This window comes from Ascaphus truei, chromosome 4 (assembly GCF_040206685.1).
Source record: "Ascaphus truei isolate aAscTru1 chromosome 4, aAscTru1.hap1, whole genome shotgun sequence".
NCBI lineage: Eukaryota > Metazoa > Chordata > Amphibia > Anura > Ascaphidae > Ascaphus > Ascaphus truei.
In genome coordinates this window covers 53,661,109-53,679,445 of record NC_134486.1, presented here as the reverse complement: position 1 = coordinate 53,679,445, position 18,337 = coordinate 53,661,109, and the positions used below count along the sequence as shown (strand labels likewise).

The following is an 18,337-nucleotide window of genomic DNA, read 5'->3' as shown; positions in this document are numbered from 1 at the left end:
CAATGATTTAGATAAAAGATAAAAAAGTGGGGTGGCCTTCCATAGCATTTGGGATAGAAATACTAAGCCTTTACTGTTCCTTTGTTTTAACAAATACTACAGGAATCTTTCATATCATACGTTCTCATGTTTGGATCCAATGAGGAGGTATGTGGGATCTTGCTCTTTGGGATGGATGACAATGGTATAATGTGTTGATAACAGACTTCGACCACTAGTCTCATAGTCCTCATCTGAATCACAGGAACGGTCTACTTCCTCTACTTTGGCTTCCCAGAGTTTGATTTGTCCCAGAGGAAACTAAAACAATAATTAGAGGTTATAAAACAGACATTTCACAGGGATAATGTTACACTTCTAAAATCAGGTGCATGCAATAGTTTCACAGCAATATGTAATGTTTAAAAATATATATACATTTAAATGAGTTTTAAGTTAACCAATCATCAACACTTCATGTTTGGATTACATAGAATTAATTCTATGGTACCCAATATTAGTAATGCCAAATCATCCAAACGTCGAAGACAATTTGATGAGCTAAAGTTCAGGTGTTTTGGCCGTATTGTTTAAGAAGTATATAAGGAGGAAATTACATAATTTGACATCTCATTTGCATGCCATTTTCGACCAATGTGGCCATTATTTGAGTTTTTTGTATTTTTAGATGAAAAAACATTGTGAACAAAAACGAATTTTACAACTTAATTCCCAGAAGCCACTGTGCTTGAAGTACATTATAAGAGGTAATAATAAAAAATAGAAGCGTGTGGTAGATAAGGACCACTTCTAAGGCTCACGTTATCTAGCTATTTAATTCTACGTTTTTGTTTGGGATTTTCCTGCTTACTCCAAACATCGTTGACTTTATTTTCCCCACTACTCTACAATGAATACAGTAAATACCTTGTCACCCCTCCTATAAATCGGTCATCACCTCTCGTAAATTTTTCATCAGAATATGATTCATGGGAATATTCTGCATAAATGATATAATTCTAGCAGTGGAACAGATATTCACCATAGTACATACCTTCTCCTCCTGACTGCGAAAATAATATAAGGTTTTTCCAACCAGTGTGCACCAAACTCTCTTAGAATATCCGTGCTTAACCTAAAACGTGGAGATATATAACCATAAGTAGTATATCTGTTTATAATAAACCACAATATTTATATGCAGTTGTTTAGAAAAATGTGCACATTGCGAAACATCGTCTAATTGGTTCCAATAACAGCTTCAACCATTTCTCTATCAGAGAATCCTGCAATGCACTGTTACGGGATAGGCTTATAGAATACTCCCTCACACATCCTCTTTACTTAACAAAACATGTACAGTCGCACCAATTTATACTCAACAAATCTTTTTCCCTTTCTATTTTACTAATAAGCACTTATATGTTCCCTGTGTACGATGAGGAATGTCTAACACATTTTTGACAGATAGAAATATGCAAAAAAAAATTATAATAATAATACAGATTTTCAACAAAACTGCCTACAGTTAGGTGGCATTAAAAATGCTGTGCTATGAACATTAAAGTTGGTACTGCAGAAAGTAGTCAGCAGTAATCCTAACTTCCATTAATCTGGTGCAGAACATGTATGTGCTGTGTCTTCACCACTAGGTTTGCCAATTGCCCCAAATGTCCCAATTCAAACGGCTCAGAACAGCAAAATGAGACTCCTGTTCTGACTGAGGTTATTAACAGGGTTGCCACCTCTCTGGGTTTGACCCGGAGACGCCGAGTTTCGGGTTTAACACCACTGTTAGCCCCAGACAGATACTATTTTTCTGTGAATACCATCAATAATTCCAAGTGTCCCTAATTCTCTAGTAAAAGTTGGTAACCCTATTCCCCTCTAGGGTTAATATGAATTCTAGGGCCTACAGAGTAATTTCCACTTAACTTTTGTAAACTATCAAGTGATACAATGAACACAACCTCAGAATGATTTTTTTTTTTTTTAAAGCCTGCGACTTGTTCATACACAAAGGAAGCCTCATGCCTTATAATAATGGCAATCCATGCTCAAGAGGCACATGTAAAACACTCCGTTATACTAAACTCTTCACTACTGATTATTACATACACACAATTTGTTTTACCTTTGTGAGCAATCCCTTCACTGTTGGTTTAACATCTGGCTGCATGAAAAGGGCACTGGCAGTCTGCACTCGTAGGACATTCTGCAAAACTCGTACCCACTCATCCAAAATATTGGGGGAATCTGCAGTCAGATAGTAGGTGCGTTTCTCTGTGATCAACTACATTGAGAAGAAAGTCATCTACAGTATTTCTAATTTCAACAATAAGGATAAAACAGGATTACAAATCGTTGCAGGGCACTTTGAAACAGTGTTGCAGAACAGAAATAAGAACACGTCAATAAAAATGATTCACACAAAGGCTAAATCAATTATATGTTTAGGCAGCTGAAACCCGGAGTAGGTTTAACTTGATTATAAATTGCAGGGCTTTGTGATTAGGATTAAATATATACAGGGCCGCCAAAAGAAATCATGGGGCCCAGGACAAATGAAAGGAGCAGCCCCCCCACCCCCCCCTCCGAACCCATAGCGCACCTACCACGAAAACAAGACTGGCGGGCTAATTCCGTGGCAGGAGGCGCGTGCAGGGGGAAGCTGTGTTGGCGGGCACACGGGGAAAGCTGTGTTGGCGCGCGTGCGGGGGAAGCTGGGTTGGCGCGCACGGGGGAAGCTGGGTTGGCGCGGGCTCGCAATGCACTTCCCCTCCGTCCCACGTTGGGGAGCAGGCCTACAGGCAGCAGGCCGGACACCCTGCTTCCCTGCGCATGCGTGCCGGGACCTCGGCTCTGCACATGCGCACGGGGAATCACCAGCATTTTTTTTCTGATTTTTTTTTTAATATAACGGGCAAGGTCGCGCAGGGGGCCCAGGCGGCCGGGCCCCCTGACTCACGGAGCCCAGGATGCCAACACCAGCAGACCCCCCTGTTGGCGGCCCTGAATATATTTGCCATTTATGCTTAGGACTGTTACCTTGAAACAACTAGGTTTATCTTCTTGTGCCTCAGGTACAAAAGGGTAAGTTACTAAGGACAGTAGTATATTTGCCAACCATGAATAGCAATTAATGAAAGATAATTGCTATCAGACTCTATTTTCTAAACTTCATTGCGCCTGCATTATTCTATGTACAGCTCAACCCCCTTATAACGCTGTGCTTGGGGTCCAAAGAATCACATCGTGCTATAAGCGGATCGCGTTAGAAATAATGTACAATTGTATGCATTGTACAATAAAGTATATAAAATACCAATAATCGTGTTGTAAAGTTTTCATAAATACGGAAACTGGGAGCCACGCCTGCATCGCGTTATAAGCGGATTCGCGTTGTAACGGATCGCGTTATAACGGGGTTGAGCTGTATATGCATACAACAGTGTTATCAGAATCACATTCTCACTACCTGTGTTCATTTTTGCAATAATGCTGGGTGGCTTTGAGCTCATATTAAACTAAGCTAGAACCAGAAATAATGTAGCGCAGCGGTGCACAAACTGGGGGGCGTAAGATTGTTCAGGGGGGGGCGCGGCTGCTGCAGAGGCCTTACGCTCTTCCCACAAGGCATTTCAATTAATGCCGGGGACCACGTGAGGCCTCTGCAACCTCCCTTACCTTCTCTTCAGCGACGCCGCGGGGTCATGTGACGTCACGTTGCCATGGCAATGTGACGTCAAGTGACCCTGCGGGGCGTCATTTGACGCCGGGAGCTGAAAAGAAGGTAAGGTATGGGTGGGGCACGAGCAGGGAGGGAAGCAGGAGGGGGGGCGTGATTAGAAAAGATTGCGCACCGCAGCTGTAGCGAATACATTGATAACCTCAAGTGGTAGAAAACAGAAAAGGCAGCATATAGGTTTGTACAAATGAAACATGAAGCTTTTAAAGCAGCAACACGTGAAATCGTATGGGGGTTTTTTTTTTGTTTTTTTTAATAACTCAGTTCTGTAGTTTGTGACTTTATTTTTTTTTTTTTTTTTTTATCCAACTCCTAATGCCCTTTTAATCAGTTTTAAAGCATTATTTGATTTCTATAGCAGGTTTTAACAGACTTTCCAAGCAGCGCAAAATATTTGCAACACTTTCCTGTTTGTGATCATTTGTTGCCAATGTTCCCAGCACTTTGAGCTGTAAACTGTAACAATAGATAAGGATACCTTAGTAATATAAGGATACATTGCAGCTGCTGAGTTACACTGACTAAAGATTGAAACTGAAAGGCGGCCATTATGTTAGGCACACGATCAGGATTTTTACATATTTATAACAGGAGCACCAAACGATTGCCAGTTTAGGTAAGAAAGTAGAATTATACATGCTTTTACATAGAAAAAAAAACAGGGGGGGGGGAAAGTGGTATTGCTGGTTAAAATAAGTACTATTGTACCTGGACTGTTTGCTTTCCATCGCCTTTTACTATGTGACTAGATGAATTTAATTCAATCTGCCCTTGAGGTTTTCGGATTACATCACTCTGCACGGAAACAAACATGAACTGCAGTAAAATTGTAACTAAGACATACTACAAACCAATTAAACCTTTACGCAAAATGCAAGTTTGACTTCTCAGATGTTTAAAGATGTTCTGTGTCTTTAAAGTATAAACACACAATCTGCAGACGCTTTGACTGGACCAACATTAATAAACAGATAAAGTATCATTAGATATAACAAATCTGCGAAATAAATTACATATTTATTGAAATAGCAAAAGACAGAAAAAAAACCCATTTCAGGCACACAGTCCCTACTTTAGGGCAGATTCTTGCATGTAGGTTCCAGTTGGTTTATGCGCATCTGTCTTGCAGCATAGCATGTAGTCGTAAATATGCTGACAGCAGCCAGCATTAGGCTAAGGCCCCGCTCCCTCAGTCAGCGCGCCCGCACTGCAGACAGGTGGCGCGCTGACAGGCACAGACCGCGATATGCGGTCTGTAGGGAGCAGGAGGGGGGGGCGGGAGTGGGAGGGGGGGGCGTGGTTTGAGCGGAGGGACCCGCTACTCCCCCCCCCCCTCCCTCCACGGGCTCGGGCTCGGTCTCCCGGGCTGCAGGAGGGAGCCGCTGCGGGCTGCTGTAAGGTAAGCAGCTACCGCTCCCTCCCCCGTCCCCACAAATGCCCTCCTCACGCACGCTGACACACACACACACCACCCCCTACCTTGTGTAGGAAGCTGTCTGATAGCTCCCGCCCCCGCCGCTGATAGGCTCACCAGCGCACCACATGACGCGTCACTGCTCGGGATCACAAGTTTCTTGCATCCCCTGGCGGCTGACACGTCACAGCTCGTAGTGAGCCGTGCAGCGAGGGGGGACTGCGACCGGCTCAGAAGGATTCCCCTGCTGGTGGGGAATGCTCACGCGGCCGCCCGCGCCGCCGGGCACAGCGGGTCCCAGCCCTTAACCTCTAACCCTAGTCCCCCCACTTGTTAATAAGCAAGCGTACATAAACCCAAAACACCTGGTAGCATTTTCTTATATAACATTATAGCACGCACCCTTTCACTTTCTATTGTAGGACCAGCCATTCCCATACAAGTAAATGGGAATCGGAGCTTAGTCAACCCCTCCCCCATGTGTTTTATATGCACAACCACCACATACACGAGGTGTGGTCAACTTCAGGACTCAAGGGTCACCAACAGGTTGCTATTTTTTTTAGGAAATCCTGCTTCAGCCCAGGTGGCTCTATCAGTGGCTCAGCCACCTGGGCTGAAGCAGGGATATTCTGAAAACCTGGCCTGTTGATGGCCCTTGAGGATTAGAGTTGCCCACCCCTGACATACACCCTTCCATTATAATACCGTATGTACCATATAGCCTCTGACAGACCATATCAGTAATAATTACAGAACATTCCGGCTCTCACATGCAAACTGTTTTGCAACCTTGTGAAAAGCTGGATGAGTTGTGTCCAATGAAATGTGTGATCAGGATAAAAGAGACAGTCAAGGTAATTGGTGAAAAGAAATGGACAAACAAGTGAGGCTGCACAACAAATGTAAACAGCATTCATGTTTTGAAGCCCAAATGACTTTATCTGGACAGTTTTGCTCTGCGTGACACTTACTGGAGACTTGTAGTACAACAATTCACCACTTTTAAGTACAAACCAACGTCTCTTCCATGTTTTTATTTTGCCTCCCATTTTTAGTAAGTATCCAGATTTTTCTAACAGCTCCTACAATTGAAAGGTAACAAATATGAAAATGTTAATCCAAGTGTGCAAGCAGGCGGGGGTAACTGGCAGCTCAAGAGCTATAAGAGTGTCCCCTGAGTGGTCAACCTGTGACCCATTCAGCTTCTGTCAAATGACATATAATCACTTTCCGTAAATAATATTATATTGAAACATTCCTGCACATATTTAATAAGCGGTGCCAATTCAGAAGTATTTTTCCAGCATGTGAAGACCCATTACAGCCCATTCAAGTGCCAGAAGATGTCTTATAGCATAGGACCGCTTAGTAAACATGGCCCTGCAGTTTAGTGTTTTAGAGCTCATTTGTAAATAGAAATAAAGAAGCACATGCTGACCCAGGTTATGTGAGGCCGCACCTGTGGCTCTCTCTACTTAAGTTCACACCTTGTTAGGTGCTAACAGGTGTCTTCAGAGCTCCCCAACACAGTGTTAAGTCCTGTTTTCAGCTGTAACAGACCCATGCATTAGTATAAGAGAGAGAACTACTGTATTTTAGTAGAGTCCCAAGCACTAAATATATCAACTCCCACCAAATAACATATGGAGCGTACCTTGGATACCTGAAAGAAATGCCAATGGGTATGCAAAGTATATTTGAATGATTCATACTCCACACCTCCTGAAAGGATTTCTAAAAGACCTATACTGACAAGGCTAAGGCCCTTTGTGTTGAAGAGGGTAATAGTATCAGGCTCAACAGGATCAGAACCCCCAATCTCTGCTATACAGTGGAGCTTCCAGCAACTGGTTTAATTTGATGCTAGAGCTGCTGCCCTGAATAGCTGAGGTTGTGGGGTCTGATGCTGTTTGGCCTGCCACTAGTAGTCCTGTGATAGCAGGGGTAGAATGGCACCCCAAATAAACGTTAAGCCTGCATGCTGCCTCTGTCCATCAAGATGGCGACCCATTACATGGGTTGATGTTGCCATCCCAGAGCTGGAAAGTGTAATATATACATTGTCATTTTGTATATGTTAAGTGTATTGTACTGTACTTTATTAAGTTATCTGTGGGACTCATTGTATGCCTGGGCCAGTTACAACGGCTGAGTACCAGGTATACAATGAGTCAGGGGGCTAGTCATTGTGTGAGTCAGGTGTTGTGCTAAGGGACAATGGGAAACGAGGGAAGGACGAGCCCATCTGCTGGGAGAGTACAGACTCAAAGGCTGGAGCATTGTTCTCTCCCCGGCATCGAAGTGTCTAACCCTGCGGGAGACCTGGAGCTGAACGAGGGAATCAGCATTCAGTTTCTAGCCCCGTTGGTGTGGTTCCCACTGGTCAGTTTCAATTTCCCATGCTCCCAAACCCCGCCCCTGGGGGATCATCATTAGGCACTTAGGGTGCCAGATTTGCCTTAGACTCACCACTACAGAATTAATAATGCAAAAGGAATATTACAGATTAAATGAAAAGAAATACTGTAGGACAGAGTTTTCACGTCACAATAAAATCTCAGTCATTAGACTAGAAGCCAATCGGCCTCTGAGATATTATTTTTTTTATTTTCTACTCGTAAAATGACCAATGACAGCACCCTCTGTGCTTGGAACACACATGCATTTCACTGGATGCATACTATTAACTTCTCCATTAATAAGGAAGCAGCACTGACTATTTATTCTCAAGAAGAGCAAAACTTTAAATGTCATTACAGTATTAGGATGGATATGGAGGGACATGCAAAGTGCTTGTTTATGTTGTAAGTTGCTTATACACATCTGATGAAAAATATAACTACTGTTAGTATTTCCTACGCTACTGTTACACCCCTAAGGGAAGTACAAGCAAGCAAAGGATTGGTTGAAACAGCAAATTCCAGTTAAAATCACCAATCAACTCACCAGGTAAGTACAAAAATAAAGAATGTTTATTAAACAACATGATAAAAAAACAAAAAACATTAACGACAGGAAAAAATTCTCCCACGCATTTCAGGCTATGCAGCCCTTTCTCAAGGAGTATAATTGGGGCAAGGTTGTAGATGGTTTAACCTAAGGGAAGTAGTAGTATGCTGTGAAACTCTTCTCTTTGTTAGGTAAGTTGAGTTCCATATAAATAAATAAGGATCAGAGCTTACCCGACATGGAGAACAAATTAGTATTTTATAGGGGCCTAAGAATAAAGATCAGTGATAATGATTGCATTGATGGTTATAATGCAGTTAAAGTCATAATGCAAATCTGTATCTTTTCTAGACTTCTACGTGATACACTTGCAGGACATATTTTGATTAAGAACAGTTTCATATTTTCCCACCACATGTCTTACGTTCTTGCCATTGTCACTTGATGAAGAACAGGTTTTTGGAAGCTTCTGTTCCGGTTCTGAAAATTCACTGTCAATGGAATATGCATCAGGAGGAATTGCATAATCACTGTCTGATGCCATGGAAGAGAAAGATATGCCTGTGGAGAGAGAATATGCTTTTTGTGTTGCTTTTTATGTTTTTCATGCAAAACAAAAACAAGCAAATCTTCTTGCACCCTCAGACTTCTTCACCTTCTATATACCACTCTAGTATTGCCCCTCCCTCTGATGTAGCATGGCTGGTGACCAGTGATGTCACCATAGATAGATAGAAGGGTATATATAGCTTCACCCAATGTTCTAGAAGCAAGTCCCTTGGAGTTTTGGTATGGGTCTCATTGTGAGTCCTATATATAGGTTTACGTGTATAGGTATGTGTATTAAGGATTTCCTGTAGCCATTTATTGTTTTCAGTTAAGGAACATGCCCTATAAAGTTAGTGCCAGTAGTAATGGCCCATGATTATTCTAATGCAGGAAGAAAAGTGAGCATGTGCCCAGCAGTTCTCAGAGTAGTAGCTCCAAATTGGATCGGCCCCATGGAATGTCCTCAGTAAACTCCCGATCTGATAGGAATACACTGAGAATGCCATAAACCGAAATGGGATAGTGATCCCAGAGAATAGTCTGTGTCTCCCATCAAGGGTTCACCTGAGATAGGATATTATTGAAGCTATGCAGGAGATTGCCAAATCTAACCAATACTAAGGGGAATAACCCTAAGTACCTCCCAAGCATAGGAGCGAAAGCTACCAGGGGAAGAATCGCAGAGTAACCATATTAACTGACATCAGTTAATGTCTGAAGTGAAGTCTGTCTGTTATATGGCGAGCATTATGAACAGCTGTGAATAAAGCTCTTGTTTATAATATAAAAGTTTCTGGTGCCCATCATTATTTAATATGCATATCGACAATCCAACCTGAATGCACTCAGCACCCTGAAAAGATATGAAAGACTGAGCACAGCCATGTATATATATATATATCATGCATATATATACAACTTGATGTAAACTCCTTTAGAGCTGGGCAAGGAGGGTTACACTTATCTTGCATATTTCTGAAGATTTACCTTCAGTTTACTTGTAGCATTGATTTAATAACATTTGTGTAATTTAAATAATTTCTATTGTAATTGTATTATATATATTTATCTTGTATGGTTGCCAGTTTTTACTTCTAAAGTGTATTGTTTGGCATGATTATATATTTTGTATTATGTTTTATGTATATATTTTTAATAATCGGGGCCTTGCTCGTATGACCAATCATATTCAGCCAATGGGTTATTTAAGGACTAGCTAATGCTATGGGTAGCCATTGCCTCTGTGGGAGTGATATTACACAACAAAATGTGTTGTGTTTTTAGCTACGATGTCACACATCATCTTCCATCCTGTAGAGAATAAAGGACCATCTGCAGGTGCCGGGAAGTGCCAGGTGCCGGCAATTCCAGACTCGGCTGAGCGACTTGTGGAGTGAGACAGGAAGAGACACGACTCACGTATTTACTGATAACAATATTTATTTTATACTCTTGTTTCTATTTTGCAATAAGGTCAACAAAGTGCTACACTGTTAGCATTTTGTTGCACTTGTCATTTCTTTTATCCTGGTCAATTAAAGATTGGTTGAATTGCTATTTTTTTGTTGACCAAATTGCTTCTCTCCTAAAGAAGCAGTATATTCTAAGCAAGTCATTGCTGAATGTCCCAGCAAAAAATACGGAAGATCAAATTCAAATTAATTGGACTTAAGCCGTGCTAAAGCTTAGCCCCTTTAGTGAATCTGGGCATAAAAACAAAAAGTTACCTGGGGCAGATATTTACTACACCCCTTTCCTTGTTAGTATGAATTCAAGTACAGCATGTGCACCCACCTCTTTTCAAAGCGCGAGGGCTTCCCGGATCACTCTGATTGCGACAGTCTGATTCAGAAGTCTGAGAGCTTGAAAGTGAGGCTGAGCTGTCGTCCTCCTCAGATCCAGATGAATCATCTAAAGGACTGTTACTTATTTGAGTTGCTTTCTGCATAACACCGAAAAATGGTCGTTAAAGCCAAACCTTTATGAAGTCATCTATCTTCACCTTAGAAATACTTGTCAGTGTTCCCAAAACCAGTGATCCATAATTAAACTTCATACTTTCTCATTTAAGCAGCATGACTTATCAATGTATTTTGTAAAGTATGCTGTGTTTTATTTAATCATACACTATATTTGCTAATACCATAAATCAGCTCTCTTTTGTAATCCCTGCCTAAATCATGTTCCCAAATCCTTAGTTATGAGGACAAATGAGTATGTAGGTGTATGTTATGGCAACTGGTTACCCTTATGTATCAGTAAATTAAAGGGAAATAGAACCATAAATAAGGAGTGCCTTTGCAGATGTTGCTCCATTTTCAAAGTGTCCTACTGACCTAAAGCCAGTCTCTTTATCTCCCTGTGCTTTGGGCAATAGGACGCATTATACCCTGCATACTTTGTAAGAACTATACAGAAACAAATGATTCCCATTATTATTACATATAATAGTTTCACCATTTTGCAGTCAATTATAGAAATCAATTTTTAAAAATCACAACATTTCTGCTTTAATGGAACTTAATGGACCATTAGATCAAGTGAAGGGAGCCAAGATGATTATGGAAAGAAGATTACGAGACATTTTCTATATACTCGGAAACGGCTGTTTGGGACATTTTCGGCAGAATACGACCCGAACAGTTTCTTCGGCATATATACAATAAGTTCCTAAGAATATTTTTACTTTGCTATCTGTATTTTTGGATACCTAAGAACCTGAAAAACATTTAACAAAATTACAAAAGTTCTCTCTCACCCGGAGACATTTGGTAACATTACACTCACTTTTGAACATCACATCTTCATGTCCAAATTGTGATGAAAACATAGATTTTTCGCTATATTTCATGGTAACACATTAGATCTGGAATAACTATACTGTATAGCAGGCCTGCGCAACTTGTACAGTGAGGAGGGCCGAACTGCTCCAAGGAAAAAAGATTTGGGCCGCACAGGTAAAATCATCATCATCATCATCATCTCTCCTCCAGCACCTCTCATCATCATCCTCATATATATCTCCCCCAGCACCCTTCATCATCATCATCCTCATATCTCCCCCAAAACCCATCATAAACCTTTGCGAGACTCCCCATCGATCTCTCATACCCCCATCTCTCCCCCTCATGCATACACACAATACTCCCCCTCCACATCAAACACACAATACCACCTGCACACCACACACATCCCATCCCCCCTGCACCTCACATCACTCTCCCCCCTGCACCTCACATCACTCCCCCCCCTGCACCTCACATCACTCTCCCCCCCCCCTGTACCTCACATCACTCTCCCCCCTGCACCCCACATCACTCTCCCCCTCTGCACCTCACATCACTCTCCCCCCCTGCACCTCACATCACTCTTCCCCCTGCACCTCACATCACTCTCCCCCCCTGCAACTCACACCACTCTCCCCCCTCACAAGGAAAACAGAGTCAGGCCCCACAGCCCATTTCAGCAGCCCCCCACAACAGCCCCCCCACCCCATTTCAGCAACCCCCCACAGCAGCCCCCTACAGCCCATATCAGCAGCCCCCCACAGCCCATATTAGCAGCCCCCCAGCTCATTTCAGCAGCCCCCCACAGTAGCCCCCCACAGCCCATATCAGCAGCCCCCCAGCCCATTTCAGCAGCCCCCCCCAGCCCATTCCATTTCAGCAGGCCCCCCCAGCCCATTCCATTTCAGCAGGCCCCCCCAGCCCATTCCATTTCAGCAGCCCCTCCCCCATGTCAGCAGCCCCCCCAGCCCATTCCATTTCAGCAGCCCCCCTCCCATGTCAGCAGCCCCCCCCTCCTCCCATGTTAGCAGCCCCCCCCTCCTCCCATGTTAGCAGCCCCCCTCCTCCCATGTCAGCAGCCCCCCCCTCCTCCCATGTCAGCAGTCCCCCCCCTCCTCCCATGTCAGCAGCCCCCCCCCCTCCTCCCATGTCAGCAGCCCCCCCCTCCTCCCATGTCAGCAGCCCCCCCCTCCAACCATGTCAGCAGCCCCCCCCTCCTCCCATGTCAGCAGCCCCCCCCTCCTCCCATGTCAGCAGCCCCCCCTCCTCCCATGTCAGCAGCCCCCCCTCCTCCCATGTCAGCAGCCCCCCCCTCCCATGTCAGCAGCCCCCCCCTTCTCCCATGTCAGCAGCCCCCCCCCTCCTCCCGTGTCAGCAGCCCCCCCCCCTCCTCCCTGTCAGCAGCCCCCCCCTTCTCCCATGTCAACAGCCCCCCCCCTCCTCCCATGTCAGCAGCCCCCCCCCCTCCTCACATGTCAGCAGCCCCCCCCCCTCCTCCCATGTCAGCAGCCCCCCCCCCTCCCCCACCCCCATGCTTTACTGGACAAAGCATTAATAATACATTGTACATAGCGCGTGAAGTATGCAAACATGAGGTTATGAAGTCAAATCAATTAAACTCACATCAGGAACAAGACTTGAAGTTCTTAAAATGTGAGGTCAGTTACACAAAGATTACTTACTATATGAGTAAAATAAGCATTACTGTACAGTACCTTTAAAACCGCAACAAAGCCAGGGATAATCACTTTAGCTTCAGTAATAGGCAATTATCATTGTGTCTTACTCAGTCACCATAAGGAAAATATCGAAAATTACTTTGTAATGTTATCTACTGAAGTATTTTCTTTATTTAAGCTGTCACTTCTATTTTAAAATAAGTACAGTAGCTGCCATTATTTGTCATGGAAAACCTGAGATACCATGTACAGTATATTGCATTGTTATATATTGCAATTAAAGTAATGAGAAAACTGAGCACTGTTCAATATATTGTTACCCCTTTGAGAGTGGTGTAGACTGGAGTGGTCATATTCTTGTATATAAGAGACGCGTAGATCCCTGATGTCGAATATGATGTCACTGTGCCACCTACTGCAACACAAAGCAGAACACAAAAACATGTGGGGATTAGCTAAAGACAGAGGTAATGTTTAGGAAGTTTGTCTTACTGCAGAGAAACAACAAGTTTCATTTCCCAAAGCCAAGCTGAAATTGAGCTACAAATATGTGTTATGTTTACACTAGTACACACAGTGTAACTTTAGTAGCCGTTCATTAAGGTTGGTCTGTCACCATTTTGTAATTCAATTAAAATATGTGTACTAACAAATTAATCCTTCACAGTTCAAATAACAGATTAACGCCCTTGATGCTAAAATAGCCAAAAATGTAACTAATTGAATTGATGGGACACACATCATGTCTCCATTCAATAACATCCTATACTTTTTGGCCACTATTCAATATTGCTCTTCCCCTTCAGATGAATGGAGCTTAAAGCAGCAATACTGCATTCACGCCCCCCCCCCCACCCACCCAGTGGCAGATTTCCCATTAGGCCCGGGCCTTGGGCGGCAAAAATGTCCGCTCCCATATATATTTGCCTCTCTCAGACCTATCGGGCCTGGTGGGAAGGCACTTACATGTGGCTGCCGCCTCCTTGTTGCCACCCTCCTTCTCCTTCCGAATTGCAGCATCAGATGACGCAGCGGATGTCACCAACATGACGTCACAAGGCGTCTCATTGCCATGGTGTCGCCATGTCACCAACGTGACGTCACATGCCGTCATTTGACGCTGCGATTTGTACGGAGAAGGAGGACAGCAGCAAGGAGGCGGCAGCCACATGCAAGTGCCAAGGGGTGGTGGATCTTGAAATCCGCTGCTGCACCCGTTCCCCACTATTTTTTCTTATCTTAATGTAGCCATGCTGTAAAATGGACTGCAGTTTCCTTTCCTGCTGGCAGTAAGGCCTGGTAAGTTACAAGGATGCCAGCAGTAATCATGGAGGTTTGCCCTCACACCCTGGTGAGGTGCCCTATGTGTGGAAGGGAGGAGCTACATACTCTGAGTCCATTGTTAGTGACATCAGAGATGTGCCTGACCCCTGAAGATATAAGGCACAGCACTGCTCAAAGTTAGGTGTTGGAGTAAGGAGCAGGTCTGCGTTGAGACCTGGGGAAAGAGGGCACTAGTGCTGTAACTAGTGGCCCTATACTAAATCAATCAGCATTAAGTTATCAACGCCATACTGTGTCCAGGGACCTGGCACAGGGGTGATCTCCCTGCGGGGAGAGGGGATCCCACTCCATTGGGAGGGTGTACCTTTGAAGGGATCACACGCCAAGATGTGCGGCTGAGTAACTTACTGCGAGGGGCAGCTAGCCCATACCAACAAGCAATAAAGAATGACCTTGAATAAAGACACTTCACTGTGTGAGTCTGGAATTACTCAGCAGGGGAAGGCACCACCAAGGAGGAGTTCCTCATCAGAATCATCCCCACGCAGACGCAGGGATCCTGATGAGGTGGAGGCGCTGCACTGGATATAGGTAGGACTCACGCACACTACCTCAGCTGCCTGTCTGGGTTGGCAATCCCCACACAACATCATGCGGGAGACTCAGGAGTCCTGTTGCCAACAGGTGCACCACCAGACACTACCATGTAATGGGGACTGGTTAGACCACATGGGCCAATGTGAGATTGGGTGGGTCAGGCTAGGCCAGAAAATCCGTTACATTTATATGTAAAGCACGACAATGTATAATTATACGCTGTTACCTAAGCTGGCAATCGTTTGGTGCTCCTGTTATAAATCTGTCAAAATCCTGATTGTGTGCCTAACGAAATGGCGGCCTTCTATCTTTGTGCGGCACTCTGTGACATGCTGCAGCTGATATGTAACATTATATTACTAAGTGTAACACATTATTGTGACAGCTTTCAGAGCAATAGACAGTCTACTGTTTGGAACACAGCAACAGATCTGTTTGTGATACTTTGTTGCCAAAGGTCAGAGCTCAAAAAAGGTGTGTCAGAGCCTGTTTCAAAAGAGGAAGTGGATGTGACCTTCTAAATGGTTGCTGTAGCAACCAAAGGATGATCAGTACTTTTTTTTAAATCATTCAAAATGGCATTAGGAGTTTAAAAAAATGCAGACAGTACTAGCTAATACTACAGAACTGATTTATTTAAAAAAAATATATATATATAGGATTTTTCATGTTTTGCTGCTTTAAGAGGATCACAGCTGCAAACTGGGCAAATACAGTGCAAACAATTGCACCAGATAAATCAGAGGAAAAGCTCCAATTTCTTTCAATAGGATTCCTTTTCTTTGATAAATCTGGTAGGGGGGTTTGCACTGGTGTTGTCTGTTTTTCAGCTGGGTGCCTTTAGTAAATAGATCCCTAAACCCTTGTGAGCAATTTTCTCAGCACATAATGTAGGGGCCACACAGCAAAGGATTGGTCTCTGCCTCCCAGGTCATATTTATTATGAGTTATATTTTATAACATGCCCACCACACATTCTATAATCCAAAGGAGAACTAATACTGTACGTTCTGAAATGATATAAACACACACAAGGTACATATAATAGTCAACTTTTTATAGATGGAAGTAAACCCAGAGCAAATATTCTAAGTGTATTATATAAAGATTTTTGGAAATTGAAGTAATAAACGGAATAAGAGGGAAATAATAAAGGAAATAGGGAATATTTAAAACTCATTTTATCCACACACTCAGAAAATTGGGATTGAATGTGGAATCTAAATCTTTGTAGATGTTGTTTTTGAAGTTATCCACACAAATTATGAATGTCCTATTTTATTCCCAATAATTAGTCGCTGCATGTTTAAATAATTGATTTTTATGAGATTTAATAGTATTGGTGGTATGATTTTTACATTTAGATCACAGAATAATACAAGGATAGAACAACTGATCTATTTTGCCTAAAAGCTTGTTGATCTGTATTTATTATTCTGCACAGAAAACACAAATGAACGTATAGAAAATGACTTATTCATATGACTGCATAGGACTACATCAAACTCACTTACTTTTCTTAACTGAATCCACAGGGAAGACTTCTGACATTCTCATACCTGATTTGGCAATAGCATATATGCGATTTTCCTGTTGTTAAAAGACCAAATTTGTGTTAACAAATATTTTTAACATTACTGCCCACACATCATCAACAAACACAATACACCAATATACACAAAAAAAAAAACCATGTATTTATGATTAGATTACCCAATAATAAACAGATGATTAAGTACAAACTACAAAAGCAAATATTCAACTCTTCTGCGTTTCCAGTTTGCACTGAATCCAGAACTGGCCAGCAGATGTCCCTCAACTCACAATTCAAACCATCAAAGATTGAAAGAGTGCTGAATATCAAGATAATGTAAAAATGTCACGTAAACAGAAAAGCAGAACTATTCATTTCCGGCTTGTTTTTTGTATGTTTTTACTCCATGTCCCCTCTGAATATATAAACAATTAAGAATTATTTGTGATATAATCAAAGATGTCTGTAAGCAGAGGACGATTTTTTTTTCCTGTCAAGAAACTGCAAGCACATCAGTGTGAGAAATGAGAAATAAAAATTCCAACAAGATGTGTCAGTCTGAGTCACCACGACAGTCCAAGTTGCTTAAAGCTGGTGTTCCCTAAATCAATGTTTTTTGTTTTTCTTCCCTGTAGAAGGGGGTTACCTGGAGCCGCCTGGTTCATGCAATATTCCCTGGCAAAGTACCGGTGGTTAAAAATACATACAAATGGGAGCCATCTACAACCGGAAATAAAACACAGGGACACTGCCGCCCTCTATAGATGTTGTTCTTACTCATTGGCTCACTGACATTGAAGCCGCTGGTGGCAATTGTAATCTTTCCAAGCATTGGGAATTTACTATTGAATGTATAAAAAAAAAAAAAACCCGGGGATAACGTAATTTCTTGGAGAGTTATGAGAAACCTTTGGGAGTCAAATTTATGCTTTCAAGTGTTTTTGACTTTGATAGAGATATAGCCATGGCTGGTTCAGACTGTCTCTGTGTCCCCTGTCACGCAAGTCCTTAGTAGCTACAGGCTGTGGAAGGCTATCCTAGGGGCATTGAACCCCCTAATATTGACTCTCTGAGTGGCAGGAGTGGTGGTGACACAGGGTCGCTGTATAACCAATAATGGTGTAGACCTTCTGCCCTCCCCTTCTGGTGTCTCAGAGAGGAAGTGCTAAAATATAGAGAATTGTCTTCCACCCCTCCTAGGGAGAGGAGGTGTGTGCTGTCTCCTCCCGGCTGGGAGTGAGACATGCCAGGCAGTCCCCCCTGGGCTGACTGAAATATAGATCAGAGGCCTCAATACTATCAGAGGGCCAAGCACCATCCAGAGGTCTGGGACCTATCTCAATCCATCTTCATCCGCTGTATGACACCAGCAGTGGCTGCTAAATAAAGTATCCCTTTTATATATCCGTGCCTGAGTCTACAGTCTATTGGGCAGGGGTGTAGAAGAAGTCTGCTCTGGTGGGGACTGTCTCTGGGAACCCTGGAGCTGGAGACGCTGGCACCCTGATGATAGGAACCTAAAGATCACCAAAAGCCTGTCCTATTACCTCACAACACCGTGGACACTCAGCTCTACTGGACCCTCCCACATAAGACCGCACCACAGACAGCAGTAGCCAGCAGTACATCTTCCAGAGAGGTGGGGGGGGGGGGGGGGGAGTGGACGGGGACAGGGCTACAGAAATTTGTGCAAAATTTCCCTTCTCTGATGTTTTTTTTCCCGGTGAAATTGACCTTAGCCAAACAAGTTCTAGTGAAATGGCGAATTTCACCAGAGACTCTATATTCAAACACATCTAGAGCTTTAACTATGGT

At 43.1% G+C, this 18,337-nt stretch overlaps 1 protein-coding gene across 3 annotated transcripts in view; it reads right to left on the bottom strand.

The window, feature by feature from the left end:
- The window catches only part of PLEKHH2 (pleckstrin homology, MyTH4 and FERM domain containing H2), a 142,484-nt gene that overhangs the window by 38,406 nt on the left and 85,741 nt on the right, over positions 1 to 18,337 (bottom strand). For all 3 annotated transcript variants that reach the window (XM_075595767.1, XM_075595766.1, XM_075595768.1), the window contains 9 exons: positions 16,503 to 16,578; positions 13,428 to 13,522; positions 10,437 to 10,584; positions 8,518 to 8,654; positions 6,116 to 6,226; positions 4,436 to 4,522; positions 2,114 to 2,272; positions 1,034 to 1,114; positions 121 to 300 (listed from right to left, as the gene is read on the bottom strand). In XM_075595767.1, the coding sequence (XP_075451882.1) occupies positions 121 to 300; positions 1,034 to 1,114; positions 2,114 to 2,272; positions 4,436 to 4,522; positions 6,116 to 6,226; positions 8,518 to 8,654; positions 10,437 to 10,584; positions 13,428 to 13,522; positions 16,503 to 16,578 (1,074 nt within the window). The remainder of the gene's footprint in view (positions 1 to 120; positions 301 to 1,033; positions 1,115 to 2,113; positions 2,273 to 4,435; positions 4,523 to 6,115; positions 6,227 to 8,517; positions 8,655 to 10,436; positions 10,585 to 13,427; positions 13,523 to 16,502; positions 16,579 to 18,337) is intronic.